The sequence below is a fragment of the Nerophis lumbriciformis genome, linkage group LG04 (assembly GCF_033978685.3).
Source record: "Nerophis lumbriciformis linkage group LG04, RoL_Nlum_v2.1, whole genome shotgun sequence".
Taxonomy (NCBI): Eukaryota; Metazoa; Chordata; class Actinopteri; order Syngnathiformes; family Syngnathidae; genus Nerophis; species Nerophis lumbriciformis.
In genome coordinates this window covers 51,427,501-51,452,740 of record NC_084551.2, presented here as the reverse complement: position 1 = coordinate 51,452,740, position 25,240 = coordinate 51,427,501, and the positions used below count along the sequence as shown (strand labels likewise).

At 36.8% G+C, this 25,240-nt stretch overlaps 1 protein-coding gene across 2 annotated transcripts in view; it reads left to right on the top strand.

Annotated features, from left to right (window-relative positions):
* LOC133603677 (uncharacterized) overlaps positions 1–25,240 on the top strand; it is a 33,338-nt gene that overhangs the window by 6,540 nt on the left and 1,558 nt on the right. For both annotated transcript variants that reach the window (XM_072913054.1, XM_072913053.1), the window contains exons 3-10: positions 6,822–7,187; positions 9,132–9,482; positions 9,567–9,584; positions 13,504–13,567; positions 13,650–13,693; positions 14,948–15,098; positions 15,215–15,328; positions 24,525–24,592. In XM_072913054.1, coding sequence (XP_072769155.1) covers positions 6,822–7,187; positions 9,132–9,482; positions 9,567–9,584; positions 13,504–13,567; positions 13,650–13,693; positions 14,948–15,098; positions 15,215–15,328; positions 24,525–24,592 — 1,176 coding nt within the window. The remainder of the gene's footprint in view (positions 1–6,821; positions 7,188–9,131; positions 9,483–9,566; positions 9,585–13,503; positions 13,568–13,649; positions 13,694–14,947; positions 15,099–15,214; positions 15,329–24,524; positions 24,593–25,240) is intronic.

The following is a 25,240-nucleotide window of genomic DNA, read 5'->3' as shown; positions in this document are numbered from 1 at the left end:
TTATGACGTAGGAAAAATGTGTTTACAATTTACTGTCACCTCTATATGTAGTATCTGTAATTTTATCCGCGACTCATTTCGCAAAAGTCCCTAGGGGTAGCTTGTCAAACTACAACCCCTGTTTTTCCCCGAAAAATGGCCAAAAACCATGGGACCAAAGTTTGGCGCAATGCCACGCCCATATTTTATGACGTAGGAAAAATTGCTTAGTAGTTTATCATCGACTCTATGTGAAGTATCTGTGATTTTAACCGCGACACATTTGACCAAAGTCCCTAGGGGTAGCTTGTCAAACTACAACCCTCGTTTTTCCCCGAAAAATGGCCAAAAACCATGGGAGCAAAGTTTGGCGCCATGCCAAACCCACATTTTATGATGTAGGAAAAATTGCTTAGCAGTTTATCATTGCCTTTATGTGTAGTATCTGTAATTTTATCCGCGACTCATTTGGCCAAAGTCCCTATGGGTAGCTTGTCAAACTACAACCCCTGTTTTTCCCCGAAAAATGGCCAAAAACCATCGGAGCAAAGTTTAGCACCATGCCACGCCCACATTTTATATCGTAGGCAAAAATGCTTCGTAGTTTATCATCGACTCTATGTGAAGTATCTGTAATTTTAACCTCAACACATTTGGCCAAAGTCCCTAGGGGTAGCTTGTCAAACTACAACCCCCGTTGTTTCCCCAAAAAATGGCCAAAAACCATCAAAGCAAAGTTTGGCGCCATGCCACACCCACATCTTATGACGTAGGAAAAAAGTGTGCACAATTTACCGTCACCTCTTTGTGTAATATTTGTAGTTTTAACCACGACACATTTGGCCAAAGTCCCTAGGGGTATCTTATCAAACTACAACCCCCGTTTTTCTCCGAAAAATGGCCAAAAACCATCGGAGCAAAGTTTGGCGCCATGCCACGCCCACATCTTATGGCATAGGAAAAATTAGTTTGCAATTTATTTATCACCTTTATGTGTAGTAACTGTAATTTCAATAGCGACTCATTTGGCCAAAGTTCCTAGGAAGAGTTTATTAAAGTACGACCCCATTTTTGAGTCGAAAAGTGGCCAAAAACCATCGGAGCAAAGTTTGGCGCCATGCCACGCCCACATCTTATGGCGTAGGAAAAATTGCATCGCAGTTTATTATCGCCTCTATGTGTAGTATTTGTGTTTCTAACCGCGACTCATTTGGCGAAAGTCCCTAGCAGGAGTTCGTTAAAGTACGACCCCTTTTTTTTCGCCCCTGTTCATTTTCTCTCCAGCCATTTTTGTGTCGATACGTGAAACTTGTAGTAGGGGCCTAGAGAGATTTTGAAATGTAATTTTTGGGACCCCGGAAAATATATGACAAATAAATGACGCGCCTGCAAGATATGGGGACTTTTCGTGCAGGTTAAGGGCCTCAAAATGGTGTCCAAAGTGTGGCCCGGGGGCCATTTGCGGTTCGCAGTTCGACTTTTTTGGCCCGCGGCATATTGTCGAAATAAAATCAGACAAAAGAACAACAGTAAAAACGTAAGCATAATAAGTAAATATGGTAGCTAATTTTAATACTAATAATTAATACAAAGCAGACACATTGTTTTGTACATACAATTTATATGTCTGTTTTATTTTTATTTTTTTATTTTTACAAAATAAAATATCAAAACGGCCCCCGCATGCTTTGACTCGTCAGTGCGTGGCCCTTTGTGGAAAAAGTTTGGACACCCCCGGTATGAAGAAGAAAAAACCCAGCAATTTCAAAATCATCCTGGCACTGTTTGCCCCGCTGTTCGGGTCATAATAATAATAAAGTCCTGAGACTTAAATGTGCATCTCGTTATAATAGACCTCTCGTGCCATTTTTGTGTTGATACGTGAAACTTGTAGTAGGGGCCTATAGAGCCAATTTTGAAATGTAATTTTTGGGACCCCCGAAAATATATGACAAATAAATGACGCGCCTGCAAGATATGGGGACTTTTCGTGCAGGTTAAGGGCCTCAAAATGGTGTCCAAAGTGTGGCCCGGGGGCCATTTGCGGACCGCAGCTCGAGTTTTTTTGGCCCCCGGCATATTGCGAAATAAAATCAGACAAAAATAAAGTTGATTTGATTTGATTTGAAAAGAACAACAGTAAAAACGTAAGCATAATAAGTAAATATGGTAGCCAATGATAATACTAATAATTAATACGAAGCAGACTATTGTTTGTTTTGTATGTAAATTTATATGTCTGTTTTATTTTAATTTTTTTTAAATTTTTTACAAAATAAAATATCAAAACGGCCCCGGCATGCTTTGACTCGTCAGTGTGCGGCCCTTTGTGGAAAAAGTTTGGACACCTCCTGTATAGAAGAAGAAAAAAACCAGCAATTTCAACATTGCCCTGGCACTGTTTGCCCCGCTGTTCGGGTCATAACAATAATAAAGTCCTGAGACTTAAATGTGCATCTCGTCATGATAGACCTCTCGTGACATTTTTGTGTCGATACGAGAAACTTGTAGTAGGGACCTAGAGAGCCAATTTTGAAATGTAATTTTTGGGACCCCCGAAAATATATGACAAATAAATGACGCGCCTGCAAGATATGGGGACTTTTCGTGCAGGTTAAGGGCCTCAAAAAGGTGTCCAAAGTGTGGCCCGGGGGCCATTTGCGGACCGCAGCTTGAGTTTTTTTGGCCCGCGGCATATTGTCAAAATAAAAGCAGACAAAAGAACAGTAAAAACGTAAGCATAATAAGTAAATAATGGTAGCTAATTTTAATACTAATAATTAATACGAAGCAGACACATTGTTTTGTATGTAAATTTATATGTCTGTTTTATTTATTTTATTATTATTTTATTTTTTTACAAAATAAAATATCAAAACGGCCCCCGCATGCTTTGACTCATCAGTGCGTGGACCTTTGTGGAAAAAGTTTGGACACCCCCGGTATAGAAGAAGGAAAAAAAACAGCAATTTCAACATTGCCCTGGCACTGTTTGCCCCGCTGTTCGGGTCATAACAATAATAAAGTCCTGAGACTTAAATGTGCATCTCGTCACGATAGACCTCTCGTGCCATTTTTGTGTCGATAAGTGAAACTTGTAGTAGGGGCCTAGAGAGCCAATTTTGAAATGTAATTTTTGGGACCCCCGAAAATATATGACAAATAAGATATGGGGACTTTTCATGCAGGTTAAGGGCCTCAAAATGGTGTCCAAAGTGTGGCCCGGGGGCCATTTGCGGACCGCAGCTCGAGTTATTTTGGCCCGCGGCATATTGTCGAAATAAAATCAGACAAAAGAACAACAGTAAAAACGTAAGCATAATAAGTAAATATGGTAGCTAATGTTAATACTAATAATTAATACGAAGCACACCCTTTTTTTTTTTTTTTTTCAAAATAAAATATCAAAACGGCCCCCGCATGTTTTAACTCGTCAGTGCGTGGCCCTTTGTGGAAAAAGTTTGGACACCCCCGGTATAGAAGAAGAAAAAAACCAGCAATTTCAACATTGCCCTGGCACTGTTTGCCCCGCTGTTCGGGTCATAACAATAATAAAGTCCTGAGACTTAAATGTGCATCTCGTCATGATAGACCCCTCGTGCCATTTTTGTGTCGATACGTGAAACTTGTAGTAGGGGCCTCGAGAGCCAATTTTGAAATGTAATTTTTGGGACCCCGGAAAATATAAGACAAATAAATGACGCGCCTGCAAGATATGGGGACTTTTCGTGCAGGTTAAGGGCCTCAAAATGGTGTCCAAAGTGTGGCCCGGGGGCCATTTGCGGACCGCAGCTCGAGTTTTTTTGGCCCGCGGCATATTGTCGAAATAAAATCAGACAAAAGAACAACAGTAAAAACGTAAGCATAATAAGAAAATATGGTAGCTAATGTTAATACTAATAATTAATACGAAGCAGACACATTGTTTTGTATGTACATTTATATGTCTGTTTTATTTTTTTAAATTTTTTACAAAATAAAATATCAAAACGGCCCCCGCATGCTTTGACTCGTCAGTGCGTGGCCCTTTGTGGAAAACGTTTGGACACCCCCGGTATAGAAGAAGAAAAAAACCAGCAATTTCAACATTACCCTGGCACTTTTTGCCCCGCTGTTTGGGTCATAACAATAATAAAGTCCTGAGACTTAAATGTGCATCTCATCATGATAGACCTCTCGTGCCATTTTTGTGTCGATACGTGAAACTTGTAGTAGGGGCCTAGAGAGCCAATTTTGAAATGTAATTTTTGGGAACCCGGAAAATATATGACAAATAAATGACGCGCCTGCAAGATATGGGGACTTTTCGTGCAGGTTAAGGGCCTCAAAATGGTGTCCAAAGTGTGGCCCGGGGGCCATTTGCGGACCGCAGCTCGAGTTTTTTTGGCCCGCGGCATATTGTCGAAATAAAATCAGACAAAAGAACAACAGTAAAAACGTAAGCATAATAAGTAAATATGGTAGCTAATGTTAATCCTAATAATTAATACAAAGCAGACTCATTGTTTTGTATGTAAATTTATAAGTCTGTTTTATTATTATTATTATTTATTTTTTTTACAAAATAAAATATCAAAACGGCCCCCGCATGCTTTAACTCGTCAGTGCGTGGCCCTTTGTGGAAAAAGTTTGGACACCCCCGGTATAGAAGAAGAAAAAAACCAGCAATTTCAACATTGCCCTGGCACTGTTTGCCCCGCTGTTCGGGTCATAACAATAATAAAGTCCTGAGACTTAAATGTGCATCTCGTCATGATAGACCCCTCGTGCCATTTTTGTGTCGATACGTGAAACTTGTAGTAGGGGCCTCGAGAGCCAATTTTGAAATGTAATTTCTGGGACCCCGGAAAATATAAGACAAATAAATGACGCGCCTGCAAGATATGGGGACTTTTCGTGCAGGTTAAGGGCCTCAAAATGGTGTCCAAAGTGTGGCCCGGGGGCCATTTGCAGACCGCAGCTCGAGTTTTTTTGGCCCGCGGCATATTGTCGAAATAAAATCAGACAAAAGAACAACAGTAAAAACGTAAGCATAATAAGAAAATATGGTAGCTAATGTTAATACTAATAATTAATACGAAGCAGACACATTGTTTTGTATGTACATTTATATGTCTGTTTTATTTATTTATTTTTTTAAATTTTTTACAAAATAAAATATCAAAACGGCATGCTTTGACTCGTCAGTGCGTGGCCCTTTGTGGAAAAAGTTTGGACACCCCCGGTATAGAAGAAGAAAAAAAACAGCAATTTCAACATTACCCTGGCACTTTTTGCCCCGCTGTTTGGGTCATAACAATAATAAAGTCCTGAGACTTAAATGTGCATCTCATCATGATAGACCTCTCGTGCCATTTTTGTGTCGATACGTGAAACTTGTAGTAGGGGCCTAGAGAGCCAATTTTGAAATGTAATTTTTGGGAACCCGGAAAATATATGACAAATAAATGACGCGCCTGCAAGATATGGGGACTTTTCGTGCAGGTTAAGGGCCTCAAAATGGTGTCCAAAGTGTGGCCCGGGGGCCATTTGCGGACCGCAGCTCGAGTTTTTTTGGCCCGCGGCATATTGTCGAAATAAAATGAGACAAAAGAACAACAGTAAAAACGTAAGCATAATAAGTAAATATGGTAGCTAATGTTAATCCTAATAATTAATACAAAGCAGACTCATTGTTTTGTATGTAAATTTATAAGTCTGTTTTATTATTATTATTATTTTTTTTTTTTACAAAATAAAATATCAAAACGGCCCCCGCATGCTTTGACTCGTCAGTGTGCGGCCCTTTGTGGAAAAAGTTTGGACACCCCCGGTATAGAAGAAGAAAAAAAACAGCAATTTCAACATTGCCCTGGCACTGTTTGCCCCGCTGTTCGGGTCATAATAATAATAAAGTCCTGAGACTTAAATGTGCATCTCGTCATGATAGACCTCTCGTGCCATTTTTGTGTCGATACGTGAAACTTGTAGTAGGGGCCTCGAGAGCCAATTTTGAAATGTAATTTTTGGGACCCCGGAAAATATATGACAAATAAATGACGCGCCTACAAGATATGGGGACTTTTCGTGCAGGTTAAGGACCTCAAAATGGTGTCCAAAGTGTGGCCCGGGGGCCATTTGCGGACCGCAGTTTGAGTTTTTTTGGCCTGTGGCATATTGTCCTAATAAAATCAGACAAAAGAACAACAGTAAAAACGTAAGCATAATAAGTAATTATGGTAGCTAATGTTAATACTAATAATTAATACGAAGCAGACACATTGTTTTGTATGTAAAATTATATGTCTGTTTTATTTATTTATTTATTTTTTTAATTTTACAAAATAAAATATCAAAACGGCCCCTGCATGCTTTGACTCGTCAGTGTGCGGCCCTTTGTGGAAAAAGTTTGGACACCCTCAGTATAGAAGAAGAAAAAACCCATCAATTTCAACATTGCCCTGGCACTGTTTGCCCCGCTGTTCGGGTCATAATAATAAAGCATTGAAATAAATGTATTATTAAGAACGACCATTAGCATAAAAAGTAATTCACAATTCAGTTACATGAATATGTTAACGTGAAAATACCGAACATGTAAACACTACTCAACTTTGACACTCATTCACAAGTTACTTTTTTACACTGTTTTCCTGTTAATTAGACACACTATCTGAATGAGTATCAAAAGTATCGATGATTCATTTGAGAATCGATATCACAGCATAAATATCTGGTATCAGCGGTATTGATATTTCAGTATCATCCCGCACATCACTAATTTTGACTGTCTTTGGTTAGATAAGGTGGCATATCACAATAATGAGCGTTGTGATTGTTGGTTTCTGCTCGTTCCCACGCAGGATAGCGGTGGCAGTTTCAGTGTGACGCCAGCATGGGCGTGCCAGAGCATAACAGTTCCCATGTGCAAAGGCCTGGCGTACAACCAGACCATCATGCCCAACGTTCTAGGCCACAACACTCAGGAGGACGCTGGCCTGCACCTGAACTCTTTCTATGTTCTGGCCAACGTGGAGTGCTCCCCCCACCTCAAGCCCTTCCTGTGCTCCGTCTTCACTCCCGAGTGCGTGGCGGGGAAAGCCAAGCCGCCCTGCAGGACCCAGTGTGAGCAGGTGCGCTCCAGCTGCGAGCAGGTGTTGAAGCAGTTTGGCTTCAGCTGGCCGCTAGCGCTCGAGTGTACCGTCTTCACCACGGAGTCGTGCCAACACGTGAGTTTTAACCCTTTAAAAGCAGGAGTGTCCAAGCTTTTTGCCCTGGGAGCCGCATTGGGCTAAAAAAACTTGGTCGAGAGGTATATATATATATATATACCGTATATATATATATATATATATATATATATATATATATATATATATATATATATGTACATATACATGTATATACAAACCCCGTTTCCATATGAGTTGTGAAATTGTGTTAGATGTAAATATAAACGGAATACAATGATTTGCAAATCCTTTTCAACCCATATTCAGTTGAATATGCTACAAAGACAAGATATTTGATGTTCAAACTCATAAACTTTATTTTTTTTATGCAAATAATAATTAACTTAGAATTTCATGGCTGCAACATGTGCCAAAGTATTTGGGAAAGGGCATGTTCACCACTGTGTTACATGGCCTTTCCTTTTAACAACACTCAGTAAACGTTTGGGAACTGAGGAGACACATTTTTGAAGCTTCTCAGGTGGAATTCTTTCCCATTCTTGCTTGATGTACAGCTTAAGTTGTTCAACAGTCCGGGGGTCTCCGTTGTGCTATTTTAGGTTTCATAATGCGCCACACATTTTCAATGGGAGACAGGTCTAGACTACAGGCAGGCCAGTCTACTACCCGCACTCTTTTACTATGAAGCCACGTTGATGTAACACGTGGCTTGGCATTGTCTTGCTGAAATAAGCAGGGGCGTCCATGGTAACGTTGCTTGGATGGCAACATATGTTGCTCCAAAACCTGTATGTACCTTTCAGCATTAATGGCACCTTCACAGATGTGTAAGTTACCCATGTCTTGGGCACTAATACACCCCCATACCATCACAGATGCTGGCTTTTCAACTTTGCGCCTATAACAATTCGGATGGTTCTTTTCCTCTTTGGTCCGGAGGACACGACGTCCACGGTTTCCAAAAACAATTTGAAACGTGGACTCGTCAGACTACAGAACACTTTTCCACTTTGTATCAGTCCATCTTAGATGAGCTCAGGCCCAGCGAAGCCGACGGCGTTTCTGGGTGTTGTTGATAAACGGTTTTCGCCTTGCCTAGGAGAGTTTTAACTTGCACTTACAGATGTAGCGACCAACTGTAGTTACTGACAGTGGGTTTCTGAAGTGTTCCTGATCCCATGTGGTGATATCCTTTACACACTGATGTCGCTTGTTGATGCAGTACAGCCTGAGGGATCGAAGGTCACGGGCTTAGCTGCTTACGTGCAGTGATTTCTCCAGATTCTCTGAACCCTTTGATGGTATTACGGACCGTAGATGGTAAAACCCCTAAATTCCTTGCAATAGCTGGTTGAGAAAGGTTTTTCTTAAACTGTTCAACAATTTTCTCACGCATTTGTTGACAAAGTGGTGACCCTCGCCCCATCCTTGTTTGTGAATGACTGAGCATTTCATGGAATCTACTTTTATACCCAATCATGGCACCCACCTGTTCCCAATTTGCATGTTCACCTGTGGGATGTTCCAAATAAGTGTTTGATGAGCATTCTTTAACTTTATCAGTATTTATTGCCACCTTTCCCAACTTCTTTGTCACGTGTTGCTGGCATCAAATTCTAAAGTTAATGATTATTTGCAAAAAAAAAACGTTTATCAGTTTGAACATCAAATATGTTGTCTTTGTAGCATATTCAACTGAATATGGGTTGAAAAGGATTTGCAAATCATTGTATTCCGTTTATATTTACATCTAACACAATTTCCCAACTCATATGGAAACGGGGTTTGTATATACAGTACGTATATATGCAGCTTGCATGCGTCTGATATGATACAGCAGGCTTTTTAAGAAAAAAGCAAATGACTCTGAAGACGTTCAGAGCTCTAAAACTTATGTATCACTTATGATACGTCAGGCGTTGTAGACAGAATCTGTTTCTGTGAATCGCGAATCAGACGTGTTCTTGTGTGTAACCGCAGCACGCCGTGTCCACTGGCGGCACCTGCGAGCCCCTTACCATCCAAATGTGCCAGGGTCTGTCCTACAACCAGACCATCATGCCCAACCAGCTGGGCCACGCCAGCCAGCGAGAAGCCGCCCTCAGGATGTCCTTCTTCAACCTGATGGTACAAACTGCTTGCTCGGCCAACATCCGCCGCTTCCTGTGCATGGCCTACGCCCCTCAGTGCGTGGCGGGCCGGATGTGGCGGCCCTGCAAGTCCTTCTGCCACAAGGCCCAAAGGGACTGCGAGGGCGCCATGAGCCATTTCGGCATCTCGTGGCCGGCCGAGCTGAACTGCGACGCCTTCCCGCGGGACATGTGCGTCACTGTAGGTCCAACGCCGCTGTCGTGTCTGCTTCCTGCTTTCAACTTCCTGTTTCATCTTCTTCTTCTTCTTCTTCTTCTTCCGCAGGACGACATCAGGCCGGAGGTGAATGCAAACAACACACTCACAGGCCACGCCCCCCTCTATGGTAGAAGCGGAAGTGCCGGGTAACCAATCAGGTTTTCGGATCTGCATGAATTCATGCAGTACTGCCACATTCGGTTCATTAAAAAGTAAATCATTGAATAGTTAAATTATTAAATCATGGAAAGAATAAAAAAATAAAAATTCTATTAAATCGTGAAATAAATACATATTTTATTTAATATTTTGTTATGAAATTGGTAATTCAAATATTTAAATAGTGAAATAATTATATATTTTTAATTAAAAAATTATACAATTAAATGATTGACTTAAGTAAATGCATTTCATTTATAAAGCATTTTTCACAGATAAAGGATGAATTTGACGGATCAAATTAATTCATGAAGTCCTGCCACATGTGTTCATAAAAAATTATTAATTAAATTGGGAAATTATTAAATCATGGCGGGAAAAAAAAGGAAAAATGATATTAAATCGTGAAGTAAATACATATTTCTACATTTAATATTTTGTTATAAAATTGGTGATTCAAATATTTAAATAGTGAAATAATTATATATTTTTAATAAAAAAATTATACAATTAAATGATTGACTTAAGTAAATACATTTTATTTATAAAGAATTTTTCACAGATAAAGGATGAATTTGACGGAACAAATAAATTCATGCAGTGCTGCCACATGTCTTCATAAAAAATGATTAATTAAATAGGGAAATTATTCAATCATGGCAGAAAAAAAGGAAAAATGATATTAAATCGTGAAGTAAATACATATTTTTTCATATAATATTTAGTTATAAAATTGGTGATTCAAATATTTAAACAGTTAAATAATTATATGTTTTTAATTAAATATTTATATAATTAAATGATTGACTTATGTAAATTTTAAGTAAATACATTTTATTTATGAAGTGTTTTTCACAGATAACGGATGAATATGGCGGATGAAATGAATTCATGAAATCCTGCCACATTAGGTTAATAAAAAATGATTAATTAAACAGGGAAATCATTAAATCATGGCAAAAAGAAGAAGGAAAAATTATATTAAATCGTGAAGTAAATGCATATTTTTCCATTTAATATTTAGTTATAAAATTGGTGATTCAAATATTTAAACAGTGAAATAATTATAGATTTTTAATTTAAAAATTATATAATTAAATGATTGACTTAAGTAAATACATTTTAACGGATGAATTTGACGGATCAAATAAATTCATGCAGTGCTGCCACATGTGTTCATAAAAAATTATTAATTGAATAGGGAAATTATTTAATCATGGCGGAAAAAAAGGAAAAATTATATTAAATCGTGAAGTAAATACATATTTTTTCATACAATATTTAGTTATAAAATTGGTGATTCAAATATTTATACGGTGAAATAATTATATGTTTTAAATAAAATAGTTATATAATTAAATGATTGACTTATGTAAATTTTAAGTAAATACATTTTATTTATAAAGTGTTTTTCACAGATAACGGATGAATATGGCGGATCAAATGAATTCATGAAGTCCTGCCACATTAGGTTAATAAAAAATGATTAATTAAATAAGGAAATGATTAAATCATGGCAAAAAAAAAAAAGGAAAAGTTATATTAAATCGTGAAGTAAATGGCGAAATAATTATATATTTTTTATTAAAAATATTATGTAAATAAATGATTGACCTAAGTAAATTGTAAGTAAATACATTTTATTTATAAAGCATTTTTCACAGATAACGGAGTAATTGGACGAATCAAATAAATTCATGCAGTGCTGCCACATGTGTTCATAAAAAATTATTAATTAAATAGGGAAATTATTAAATTATGGCAAAAAAAAGAAATATTCAATTGAATCGTGAAATGAATGCATATTTTTAGTTTAATATTTAGTTATAAAATTGATGATTCAAATATTTCATCGACGTCCCACTGGGGTGAGTTTTTCCTTGCCCTTATGTGGGCTTTGTACCGAGGATGTCGTTGTGGCTTGTGCAGCCCTTTGAGACACTTGTGATTTAGGGCTATATAAATAAACATTGATTGATTGATTTAAACTGTGAAATAATTATATATTTTTAATTAAATAATTAATTATATAATTTAATGATTGACTTAAGTGAATACATTTTATTTATAAAGCGTTTTTCACAGATAACGGATGAATTTGACGGATCAAATGAATTCATGAAGTTCTGCCACATGTGTTCATAATAAAAATAAATAGTGAAAATATTAAATCATGAAAACATTAAATAAAAAACCATTCAATTAAATCGTTTCCATATGAGTTGGGAAATTTAGTTAGATGTAAATATAAACGGAATACAAAGATTTGCAAATCATTTTCAACCCATATTCAGTTGAATATGCTACAAAGACAACATATTTGATGTTCAAACTCATAAACTTTTTTTTTTTTTGTGCAAATAATAATTAACTTAGAATTTCATGGCTGCAACACGTGCCAAAGTAGTTGGGAAAGGGCATGTTCACCACTGTGTTACATGGCCTTTCCTTTTAACAACACTCCGTAAACGTTTGGGAACTGAGGAGACACATTTTTGAAGCTTCTCAGGTGGAATTCTTTCCCATTCTTGCTTGATGTACAGCTTAAGTTGTTCAACAGTCCGGGGGTCTCTGTTGTGCTATTTTAGGCTTCATAATGCGCCACACATTTTCAATGGGAGACAGGTCTGGACTACAGGCAGGCCAGTCTAGTACCCGCACTCTTTTACTATGAAGCCACGTTGATGTAACACGTGGCTCGGCATTGTCTTGCTGAAATAAGCAGGGGCGTCCATGGTAACGTTGCTTGGATGGCAACATATGTTGCTCCAAAACCTGTATGTACCTTTCAGCATTAATGGTGCCTTCACAGATGTGTAAGTTACCCATGTCTTGGGCACTAATACACCCCCATACCATCACAGATGCTGGCTTTTCAACTTTGCGCCTATAACAATCCGGATGGTTCTTTTCCTCTTTGGTCCGGAGGACACGACGTCCACAGTTTCCAAAAACAATTTGAAACGTGGACTCGTCAGACCACAGAACACTTTTCCACTTTGTATCAGTCCATCTTAGATGAGCTCAGGCCCAGCAAAGCCGACGGCGTTTCTGGGTGTTGTTGATAAACGGTTTTCGCCTTGCATAGGAGAGTTTTAACTTGCACTTACAGATGTAGCGACCAACTGCAGTTACTGACAGCGGGTTTCTGAAGTGTTCCTGAGCCCATGTGGTGATATCCTTTACACACTGATGTCGCTTGTTGATGCAGTACAGCCTGAGGGATCGAAGGTCACAGGCTTAGCTGCTTACGTGCAGTGATTTCTCCAGATTCTCTGAACCCTTTGATGATATTACGGACCGTAGATGGTGAAATCCCTAAATTCCTTGCAATAACTGGTTGAGAAAGGTTTTTTCTTAAACTGTTCAACAATTTGCTCACGCGTTTGTTGACAAAGTGGTGACCCTCGCCCCATCCTTGTTTGTGAATGGCTGAGCATTTCATGGAATCTACTTTTATACCCAATCATGGCACCCATCTGTTCCCAATTTGCCTGTTCACCTGTGGGATGTTCCAAATAAGTGTTTGATGAGCATTCCTCAACTTTATCAGTATTTATTGCCACCTTTCCCAGCTTTTTTGTCACCTGTTGCTGGCATCAAATTCTAAAGTTAATGATTATTTGCAAAAAAAAAAAAAGTTTATGAGTTTGAACATCAAATATGTTGTCTTTGTAGCATATTCAACTGAATATGGGTTGAAAAGGATTTGCAAATCATTGTATTCCGTTTATATTTACATCTAACACAATTTCCCAACTCATATGGAAACGGGGTTTGTATTATTTTGCTACCAGGATGGAGGTTTGAGTTCCCTCACAAGTCTTGTGTGTTCCGCCACCAGATGCTGAACGCTGACCAAGTTCTGGCCAAGCTGCAGGCTGGAGGCTTCTCTGTTCGTGGCAAACGTCGGTTACAACTTTGGACACCACCACTCGCACCCTTTTTTTTTTCTAACACTCTCCCTCTTGTTTATCCTCCCAAACGCAGTGCTGAGTCTCAGGACGGCCCGCATGCTGGTGAAACTTGCTGATGTATCCTTTACTGTGTCCTATATTTGCCAGTTTATGAATTACCGTATTTTAGTTACCGGATTATAAGGCGCACTGTCGATGAATGGTCTATTTTTGATCTTTTTTCATATATAAGGTGTCAGGTTCATCTATTAAACGAGACAAGAAGCAAGGAAATAAACAGAGACAGAATTAAATTTGGCTCATTTTGAGGAGAAACGTCTGGTCTGTACTCTTGGACAGTTTCCAGCACACTCTGACGAAAAAAGGTTAACGTCTCCTCTTTTATTTGGATATTCCCTGTTTACACAACAACAGCTGTTTCTAAACAGCCGTTGTTTTCCGTCATATTAACACAAAAGAAAAAGATGCCTCGGGCTTGGGCTAGTCCTGGATCACAATAGATAACCCCCCTCCCGTCTCCTTCCATCGTACACAATGGAATTTTCCAAGCCTTTGGCTTGGTGCAACAAAGACACCTTTCATCCGTTCACCGGGAACTCAGAGAACGGAAAGTTTTTTGATAATTTACATACAATTTTTCTGAAATAAGGCGCACCGGATTATAAGGCGCAATAAAGGAGTCATTTTTTATTTATTTTTTCTAAATGTAAAAGACTTCCTTGTGGTCTACATAACATGTAATGGTGGTTCTTTGGTCAAAATGTTGCATACATGATGTTTTACAGATCATCTTCAAGTCGCTTTCTGACAGTCGCTTCCGGATGCGCTTTTTTGTGGGCGGTGTTATTTACGTGGCTCACTTTTCGGCAGCGTCTTCTCCCCGTCATCTTTGTTGTAGCGGTGTAGCGTGCAAGGACGGGAGTGGAAGAAGTGTCAAAAGATGGCGCTAACTGTTTTAATGACGTTCAGACTTTACTTCGATCAATAACAAAGCAGCATCTCCTCATCCGGAAACAACAACTATTTAGTTTTTTGTTTTTTTTATGAATTAAGTAATGTTTCGGACAACCTTTTTCCCAAAACACAATATAGAAAGTGCGATATAACAGGATAATGCATACATTTATCATTTGTTTCCTATCAACGCTTACAAAAAAGTGGGACCCCATTTTTATGGCTTGATGGGGTCCCTGGTACCTCACTTTGAAAATTCCTAGCACCAACACTGATGGAGTATTGGTGCATGCAAAACAGCAGCATGCGGCTGTGGCCTGCGGGCCGGTTCTAATATAAAATGATGAGGCATATTTACGTTTGGTCATTATTTCGAGGCACGGACCTGCTTTGACTTACCTAAGCCGAGACCCTCAGGCAGACAAGTCCGGAGACCTGGACGTGGTGGAGTTCTTCAAACTGGAGCACTACGTGGCCGTCACCAGGAGGGAATATGTGGAGAGCTACGAGAGGGAGACGCCACCTTCTGTCAGGCGCGCTCAAATGATGAAGGCCGTGGCTGCGCGAGGCAAGTTCTTCCTTTAAAAAAAAGGTGTATAATGTTGTGATTTGCTTAAGTAGTGACCCTTGTGGAACGCCGTCTTCTCATGATGTTGTCGACCTTTTTTGGTGTCCCTCTCACAGAATTTTACTTGGATGAGGACACCTTCCAGACGCTGTGGCTGGAATACAGCAGCCGGGGAAAGATCGAGTACGACGAGTTTGTGACTTTCCTGACGAGGCTTCAGATCCTTAAAGGTACACTGTAAAAACTGAAATCTAAGTAAGATGAAATATCTCAAATAAGGGTGATATTTGCTTATTTTCTGTCTGATAAGATAATTCTTCTCACTACGCAGATTTTATGTTAGAGTGTTTTACTTGTTTTAAGTGTTTTGGTCCTAAATGATCTCAGTAAGATATTACAGCTTGTAGCTGAGATTTGATGACCTATATTGAGTAAAACATGCTTGAAACTAGAATATCAACTGATGCAAAGCTGTGTCATCAACACTCACAAATAGAGATGTCCGATAATATCGGACTGCCGATATTATCGGTATCGGTTAAAAAAGTCAAATGTATGACTTTTAAAAACGCCGCTGTGTACACGGACGTAGGGAGAAGTACAGAGCGCCAATAAACCTTAAAGGCACTGCCTTTGCGTGCCGGCCCAGTCACATAATATCTACGGCTTTTACACACACACAAGTGAATGCATGCATACTTGGGTCAACAGCCATACAGGTCACACTGAGGGTGGCCGTATGAACAACTTTAACACTGTTACAAATAAGCGCCACACTGTGAACCCACACCAAACAAGAATGACAAACACATTTCGGGAGAACATCCGCACCGTAACACAACAGAACAAATACCCAGAATCCCTTGCAGCACTAACTCTTCCCCCACCAACCCCGCCCACCTCAACCTCCTCATGCTCTCTCAGGGAGAGCATGTCCCAAATTCCAAGCTGCTGTTTTGAGGAATGTTGAAAAAAATAATGCACTTTGTGACTTCAATAATAAATATGGCAGTGCCATGTTGGCATTTTTTTTTTCCATAACTTGAGTTGATTTATTTTGGAAAACCTTGTTACATTGTTTAATGCATCCAGCGGGGCATCACAACAAAATGAGGCATAATAATGTGTTAATTCCACGACTGTATATATCGGTATCGGTTGATATCGGAATCGGTAATTAAGAGCTGGACAATATCGGAATATCGGATATCGGCAAAAAAGCCATTGTCGGACATCTCTACTCACAAGTATAAAACTACTTTTTCAAAGTAATGATGTACAGCCCTTACCTTTGGGCTGGTACCGAGGGCGACTGTGTTGACCAGTTTGACGCGTGTAAATGATAGAATGTCCAGTACTGTAGAACTGTGTTTGGATATGACAATCCCTTTATTACAAGCTATCTAAATTAAATCAAATGTAAGTTGTATAACAAAGTATGCTAACTTTGAATGGCACATTATAATAGCATTGTCACGACACGACACGACACGACACGACACGACACGGTCGAAAACTGTTTGTCCTCCAATCGCCCTCCCATGCTCACACCTGAACCCAATTTAAGGAGGCTACCATGGTAACCGCACCATAGCAACAGTCCCCTCCCTGTCAACACTTCCTGGTTCTTAACAGGAAGTGGGCGGAGCAATCTGCCGAAAAGGAAAGTAAACATGCTGAACCCAACAATCAATTAGAGAAAATAAAATAAAAACAATATAAACAAATAAGGAATTTTGGCTCCAACAAATGATTTCGTACTTCAAGCATGAAAAAAAAATCATGATGCCGAGCGCATATCATTATGTCAAGATAATGGCACTAGCATTTACTTATTTAAAAATATTTTTCAACATCCATCCATCCATCCATTTCCTACCGCTTATTCCCTTTGGGGATTGAGCAAAAATGTTTTTTTTCTACCAAGAAAAGTGCACTTGTTATTAGTGAGAATATACTTATTTTAAGGTATTTTTGGGTTCATTGAGGTTAGCTAATTTTACTTGTTTTGGAAAGTCTTGACAAGCCAAATTTTCTTGTTCTAATGGCAGATAATTTTGCTTAGTTCAAATAAAATACCCCTCATTTTTGTAATTGTTGTTGTTTCTGAACACTGACTTTTTGCAGTGTACCACGCAACTTTCCACCTATGCCAACTCTTGATTACCACTTGCAAAGTCAGATCAATGTAAAGTTTCATCTCAATTTAAAAATGTTGTGTACCGCATTGCAGTAACCAGCATTACTAGAAATTAGGGCTGTCAAACGATCGCAGTGTTCATTTTTAACTCAAAATTAATTGTGATTATTTGCAGATCGATATAATTTCCATCATTAATAAGTGTTACCCTATGGATCATTTTCAAGTTTTTATTACCGTAACTGGGCTGTCAAACGATTAAAATATTTAATCGTGATTAATCGCAGTGTTCATTTTTAACTCAAAATTAATTGTGATTATTTGCAGATATTATTAATGAAAATTATAATTATCTGCAAATAATCTCAATTAATTTTGCAGATATTAATAATGAAAATTATAATTATCTGCAAATAATCACAATTAATTTTGAGTTAAAAATGAACACTGCGATTAATCACGATTAAATATTTTAATCGTTTGACAGCCCAGTTACAGTAATAAAAATATGAAAATGATTAATAGGGTACACTTATTAATGATGACAATTATATCTATCTGCGATTAATTTTGAGTTAACTATGAACAAATTGTGATTAATCGTGATTAAATATTTTAATCGTTTGACAGCCCAGTTACGATAATATAAACTTAAATGATCTATAAATTCATCGCAGATAGATATAATTTTCATCATTAATAAGTGTACCCTATAGATAATTTTCAAGTTTGTATTACCGTAACTGGGCTGTCAAACGATTAAAATATTTAATTACGATTAATCGCAATTTGTTCATAGTTAACTCAAAATTAATTGATTGCTTGCAGATATATATAATTTTCATCATTAGTAAGTGTACCGTATAGATCATCTTCAAGTTTTTACTACCGTAACTGGGCTGTCAAATTATTGAAATATTTAATCACGATTAATCGCAATTTGTTAATAGTTAACTCAAAAGTAATGGCAGATAGATATCATTTTTCATCATTAATAAGTGGACCTTATAGATAATTTAAGTTTATATTACCGTAACTGGGCTGTCAAACGACTCAAATATTTAATCACGATTAATCGCAATTTGTTCATAGTTAACTCAAAATTCATCGCAGATAGATATCATTTCCATCATTAATAAGTGTTACCCTATAGATCATTTTCAAGTTTTTATTACCGTAACTGGGCTGTCAAATGATTAAAATATTTCATCGCAATTAATCGCAGTGTTCATTTTTAACCCAAAATTAATTGTGATTACTTGCAGATAGATATAATTTTCATCATTAATAAGTGTACCATATAGATAATTTTCAAGTTTGTATTACCGTAACTGGGCTTTCAAACGATTAAAATATTTAATCGCGATTAATCGCAGTGTTAATTTTTAACTTAAAATTAATTGTGATTATTTGCAGATAGATACCATTTCCATCATTAATAAATGTTACCCTATAGATCATTTTCAAGTTTTAATTACCGTAACTGGGCTGTCAAACGATTAAAATATTTCATCGCAATTTATCGCAGTGTTCATTTTTAACTCAAAATTAATTGTGATCACTTGCAGATAGATATAATTTTCATCATTAATAAGTGTACCATATAGATAATTTTCAAGTTTGTATTACCATAACTGGGCTTTCAAACGATTAAAATATTTAATCGCGATTAATCGCAGTGTTAATTTTTAACTTAAAATTAATTGTGATTATTTGCAGATAGATACCATTTCCATCATTAATAAATGTTACCCTATAGATCATTTTCAAGTTTTAATTACCGTAACTGGGCTGTCAAACGATTAAAATATTTCATCGCAATTTATCGCAGTGTTCATTTTTAACTCAAAATTAATTGTGATCACTTGCAGATAGATATAATTTTCATCATTAATAAGTGTACCATATAGATAATTTTCAAGTTTGTATTACCATAACTGGGCTGTCAAACTGTTAAAATATTTAATCACGATTAATCGCAATTTGTTCATAGTTAACTCAAAATGAATCGCAGATAGATATCATTTGTCATCATTGATAAGTGGACTTTATAGATAATTTAAGTTTATATTACCGTAACTGGGCTGTCAAACGATTAAAAATTTTAATCACGATTAATCAAAATTTGTTCATAGTTAACTAACAATTAATCGCAGATAGATATAATTTTCATCATTAATAAGTGTACCCTATAGATCATTTTCAAGTTTTTATTACCGTAACTGGGCTGTCAAATGATTAAAATATTTAATCACGATTAATCGCAATTTGTTCATAGTTAACTAAAAATTATTCGCAGATAGATATAATTGTTCATCATTAATAAGTGGACCTTATAGATGATTTAAGTTTATATTACCATAACTGGGCTGTCAAACGATTCAAATATTTAATCACGATTAATCGCAATTTGTTCATAGTTAACTCATAATTCATCGCAGATAGATATAATTTCCATCATTAATAAGTGGACCCTATGGATCATTTTCAGATTTTTATTACCGTAACTGGGCTGTCAAACGATTAAAATATTTAATTGCGATTAATCGCAGTGTTCATTTTTAACTAAAAATTAATTGTGATTATTTGCAGATCGATATAATTTATCATTAATAAGTGTACCTTATAGATCATGTTCAAGTTTTTATTACCGTATATGGGCTGTCAAACGACTAAAATATTTAATCGCGATTAATCGCAGTGTTCATTTTTTACTCAAAATTAATTGGGATTATTTCCAGGTAGATATAATTTTCATCGTTAATAAGTGTACTCTATAGATAAATAAATGATAAATGGGTTGTACTTGTATAGCGCTTTTCTACCTTCAAGGTACTCAAAGCGCTTTGACACTACTTCCACATTTACCCATTCACACACTGATGGAGGGAGCTGCCATGCAAGGCGCTAACCAGCACCCATCAGGAGCAAGGGTGAAGTGTCTTGCTCAGGACACAACGGACATGACGAGGTTGGTACTAGGTGGGGATTGAACCAGGGACCCTCGGGTCGCGCACGGCCATTCTTCCACTAGATATAATTTCCATCATTAATAAGTGGACCCTATGGATCATTTTCAGATTTTTATTACCGTAACTGGGCTGTCAAACGATTAAAATATTTAATTGCGATTAATCGCAGTGTTCATTTTTAACTAAAAATGAATTGTGATTATTTGCAGATCGATATAATTTATCATTAATAAGTGTACCTTATAGATCATTTTCAAGTTTTTATTACCGTAACTGGGCTGTCAAACGATTAAAATATTTTAATCGCGATTAATCGCAGTGTTCATTTTTAACTCAAAATTAATTGTGATTACTTGCAGATAGATATAATTTTCATCATTAATAAGTGTACCCTATAGATCATTTTCAAATTTGTATTACTGTAAGTTGGCTGTCAAACGATTAAAATATTTCATCACGATTAATCGCAGTTTGTTCATCCATCCATCCATTTTTCCACCGCTTATCTCTTTCGGGGTCGCTGGAGCCTATCTCAGCTGCATTCGGGAGGTAGGTGGAACAAGTACACCGTGGACAAGTCGCCACCTCATCGCAACAGTTTGTTCATAGTTACCTCAAAATTAATCGTGATTAATCACAGGTAGATTGTCATAAAAATACCATCCAGGGTACGTGGAAAGTTTTAAATGGTATCATTAAAAAAAACATGAAAAATAATGAACATCCAAGCTATTTCATAGAAAATAATCAAACTATAAATGACCCTAAGGAAATAACGGATGCTTTTAACACCTTCTTTGTGAATGTTGGACCTAATTTAGCAAATGAAATTGCACAACCTGAAAACAGTGTCAAATTTAATGAACAAACCATTCAAAGGAACTTAGAATCGTTTTTTATTTCCCCCGTTTATGAAAGTGAAATCACAGAAATTGTAAATTCTCAGAAAAACAAGAAGTCAACAGACTGCTCTGACTTGGACTTTTCTCTGATCAAAGAAATTGTTGATTTTATAGCTGTTCCCCTCACTTATATATGTAATATTTCTTTTATAAAAGGAGTTTTCCCAAAGAAAATGAAAACGGCAAAAGTTATTCCCATCTTCAAAAGTGGAGATAAGCATCAGTTCACCAACTATAGGCCTATTTCTCTACTCTCACAATTTTCAAAAGTCCTTGAAAAATTATTTGTGTCAAGATTAGACAGTTTTATTGACAAGCATCACTTGCTAAGTGAACACCAATACGGTTTTCGAGCAAACAGGTCCACTTCCATGGCAGTGATGGAACTAGTTGAGGAGGTAACCACTGCAATTGATAAGAGGGAGTTTGCTGTTGGCGTTTTTATTGACCTGAGCAAGGCCTTTGACACCATCGATCACACATTACTTTTAAACAAAATGCAGAGGTATGGTTTTAGAGGTCTTGCTCATGATTGGTTGAAAAGTTATCTTGGTGGTAGAGAACAGTATGTGCATATGAACAATGTAGATTCAGATAAAAAGATTATAACACATGGAGTGCCCCAAGGTTCTGTACTGGGACCAAAATTGTTTTTATTGTATATTAATGATATCTGCAAAATCTTTAAAAAACTCAATTGTATTCTCTTTGCTGACGATACAAGTCTGTACTGTTCTGGGCAAGACCTTGGCCAACTCTTAGAGACTGTAGAGAGCGAACTCCATATACTAAAGCAATGGTTTGATGCCAATAAACTGTCAATCAACCTAAATAAAACAAAATATATAATTTTTGGAAATAGGAAAAATAACATACAGTGTCATATAAGAATTGATGATATGGAGATAGAAAGGGTGTATTCAACAAAATTTTTGGGAATCTACATTGATGATAAATTAAATTGGAAACTGTACATAAATATACTTAAGACAAAGATGGCAAAAAATATTGCTATGTTACATAAAATCAAAAACTCCGTAAATCAAAAGGCTCTTAATATGTTATATAATTCTTTCGTACTCCCTTATCTTAATTATTGTGTTGAAATCTGGGGTAACAATTACAAAACAAACAACTCTATATTCTTACTTCAAAAGAAAGCGATTAGAATTGTAAATTATGCAGATTATCATGACCATACCAATGCTCTGTTTATTAAATTAAAAACCTTAAAACTGCATGATCTTGTTGACCTCAACACTGCTATTGTGACGTACAAAGCTCATAACCACATGCTGCCTCGGTGTCTACAGGAGAGGTTCAAACCCAGAGAGAATACCTATGACCTCAGAGGTTCAGCTGTCTTCCAGAAAGCTAAGATAAGAACAAGCTTAAAAAGTAGATGTGTTTCTGTCAGGGGGGTTCAACTGTGGAACAGCTTGGATGATTCCTTCAAATGTTCCAGTTCCATTCACACATTTAAAAAACACTTTAAGACCAATGTCTTGGAAAAATATATCACTCTTGAATCAACACAGTAGTTAATACTATGATCAATGTTAATTAAAATACTAAATGTGGGATATAAATAATAATGGAAGTATAATTGTTTGTATATCGTATATAAATTGGTACAAAGGTTTAATACGCGTATAAGGATATTTCACATGCCTTTACTGTGTATATAATTGAACAATGTTCATATTGTGTATAATGTGTATTTATAATATGTTGTACAAAGGACATTTCATAATTTTCGGAAGTTCATCTTGTACTTGACATTGTTTATAGGGTTAGGCGCTATAAGTGTTCAACTTCAGCCTAAACCCTTTCGGTCTGCAACATTTTCATTTTCATTTTCAATCTATGAATGTGCAACTGTTTGTTTATTTTGTTGACCATTGACCGAAGAATAATAAACTAACAAAGGTTCAAACACTGATGACATTTATTAATCAGACAAGAAGCAAAGAATCATGCAGAGACAGAGTTCAATTTAGCTCATGAGGAGAACGCTTGGAGCTGCACACTTAGACACAGTCTCCTATGCTCTAAGGTACAGCTATATATTGCCTTGTTTCTGCTTCGTCTGCGTGCTATTATTTTATCTTTGTTGAGGTCTTTGAAGTCCTTAGCTGTTAGCGGGCTAAAACAAAGATAACATCTGCGGCTGAGGCCACCCCTCAGACAGGAAGTTTTGTCCTTACACAGATAGAAAAAATGTAGCTTGAGCACAATAGCTAATAACTATGGCGACGGACTTCAAGCATACTAAAGTTGTGTGATAATATATATACATGATTATTCTAACATAGATATAATTTTCATCATTAATTAGTGTACCCTGTAGATCATTAAGTTTGTATTACCGTAACTGCAGTTAGTTTGATTTTATGTCATGTTTTTTTAAACATTATGCCTTTTTTTATATAGTACACGCAAAATCCTCATTTAAATAAGGCGGTCGGCACCACTTTACAATTGCACACGCAGTCTTGCTAAATCACACGCTATTTTACAGCTTGCACACACTGTTGAGTGCGTGGTGTTTTGATCCTAGTAAAAACTAGGTCCTTTGTTTTTGAATTCCTATCATTTTGTGTATTATTGCTTTGTTTTTCATTGACTTACACTTTGGTAAAAGAAGTATGACCCGTTATTGTGGGTTTATTTACATGGTATCACTCTACCTCTCATCCATACGTCATCAGCCTAATTTGTATACAAACCCCGTTTCCATATGAGTTGGGAAATTGTGTTAGATGTAAATATAAACGGAATATTTGCAAATCATTTTCAACCCATATTCAGTTGAATATGCTACAAAGACAATATCTGATGTTCAAACTGATAAACTTTTTTTTTTGTTGCAAATAATCATTAACTTTAGAATTTGATGCCAGCAACACGTGACAAAGAAGTTGGGAAAGGTGGCAATAAATACTGATAAAGTTGAGGAATGCTCATCAAACACTTATTTGGAACATCCCACATAACAATACTTACTAAAGATATAACCATCAAAAAGTCAGTAAGGTTTTCTGTCTAAAACTTTGATTGTGATGGGGTTTTTTAAACATGCTTTCGAAAAGTTAGTAAGGTACTTAATCAAGCTCCTCCCACCTCACAAAATACACTTGAATTTGTATTTCTAAGGTTATTAGTTGTTGTTTTTTAAAGAGCATGCATGCATTTTGCAATTCGGAGAATACACAAATGCGTAGCGAGGGTTCAAATGTAGTGACTGCAGTAATCCAGCAGATGGTGCCAAGACAACACAGCATCAGTGCAGTGTCAGTACAGCCAGTGAGTGTGCAACACATTCACTTGAGGCTTCATTTGCCCATCACTACAAAATGTGTGCGTCAATCTTGGACGCGGCTTCTCATCCTCAAACCCTTCTTGCCAACAGATCGTTTCCGGTCTCACCTGGTCAGTTTGCCGTGTGACTGCCAAGTGGCCAGCTTCTCCTTCGACCAGGTGCGTGCTTGCACTCCCAGGTGTGCCACTTCTTTAGAAACACATGAGCCCTTGATAATGAAAGATAACAGTTGGAGGTGTTTATGTTGTGTTGTATTCGGCAATACTTGAATTTGATCAGGTGTGTCCAAAGTGTTGGCCCGGATGGCCATTTACGGCCCGCAACTCGAGTTTTGTTGGCCCGCAGTATATTGTTGGGGGGAAAAAAAAAATGAAACAAAACAAGTAAAAATGCAAGAAAAAGAGCAAAATGACTTAATGTCGTGAGAAAAAGCTTACATTTTAAGAGCGTCCTGAATTCATGCAGTGCTGCCACAATAGGTTCATTAAAAAGTTACTAAATAGTGAAATTATTAAATCATGGAAAAAATTTAAAATTCTATTAAATCGTGAAATAAGTACATACTTTTTCAATTATATATATGTTTTTATAAAATTGGTGATTCAAATATTTAAACGGTGAAATAATTAGATTTTTTTATTAAATAACTTTATAATTAAATGATTTACTTAAGTAAATTGTAAGTAAATACATTTAATTTATAAAGCGTTTTTCACAGATAACGGATGAATTTGACGGATCAAATAAATTCATGCAGTGCTGCCATATTAGGTTTATTAAAAAGTAATTAATTAAATAGGAAAATT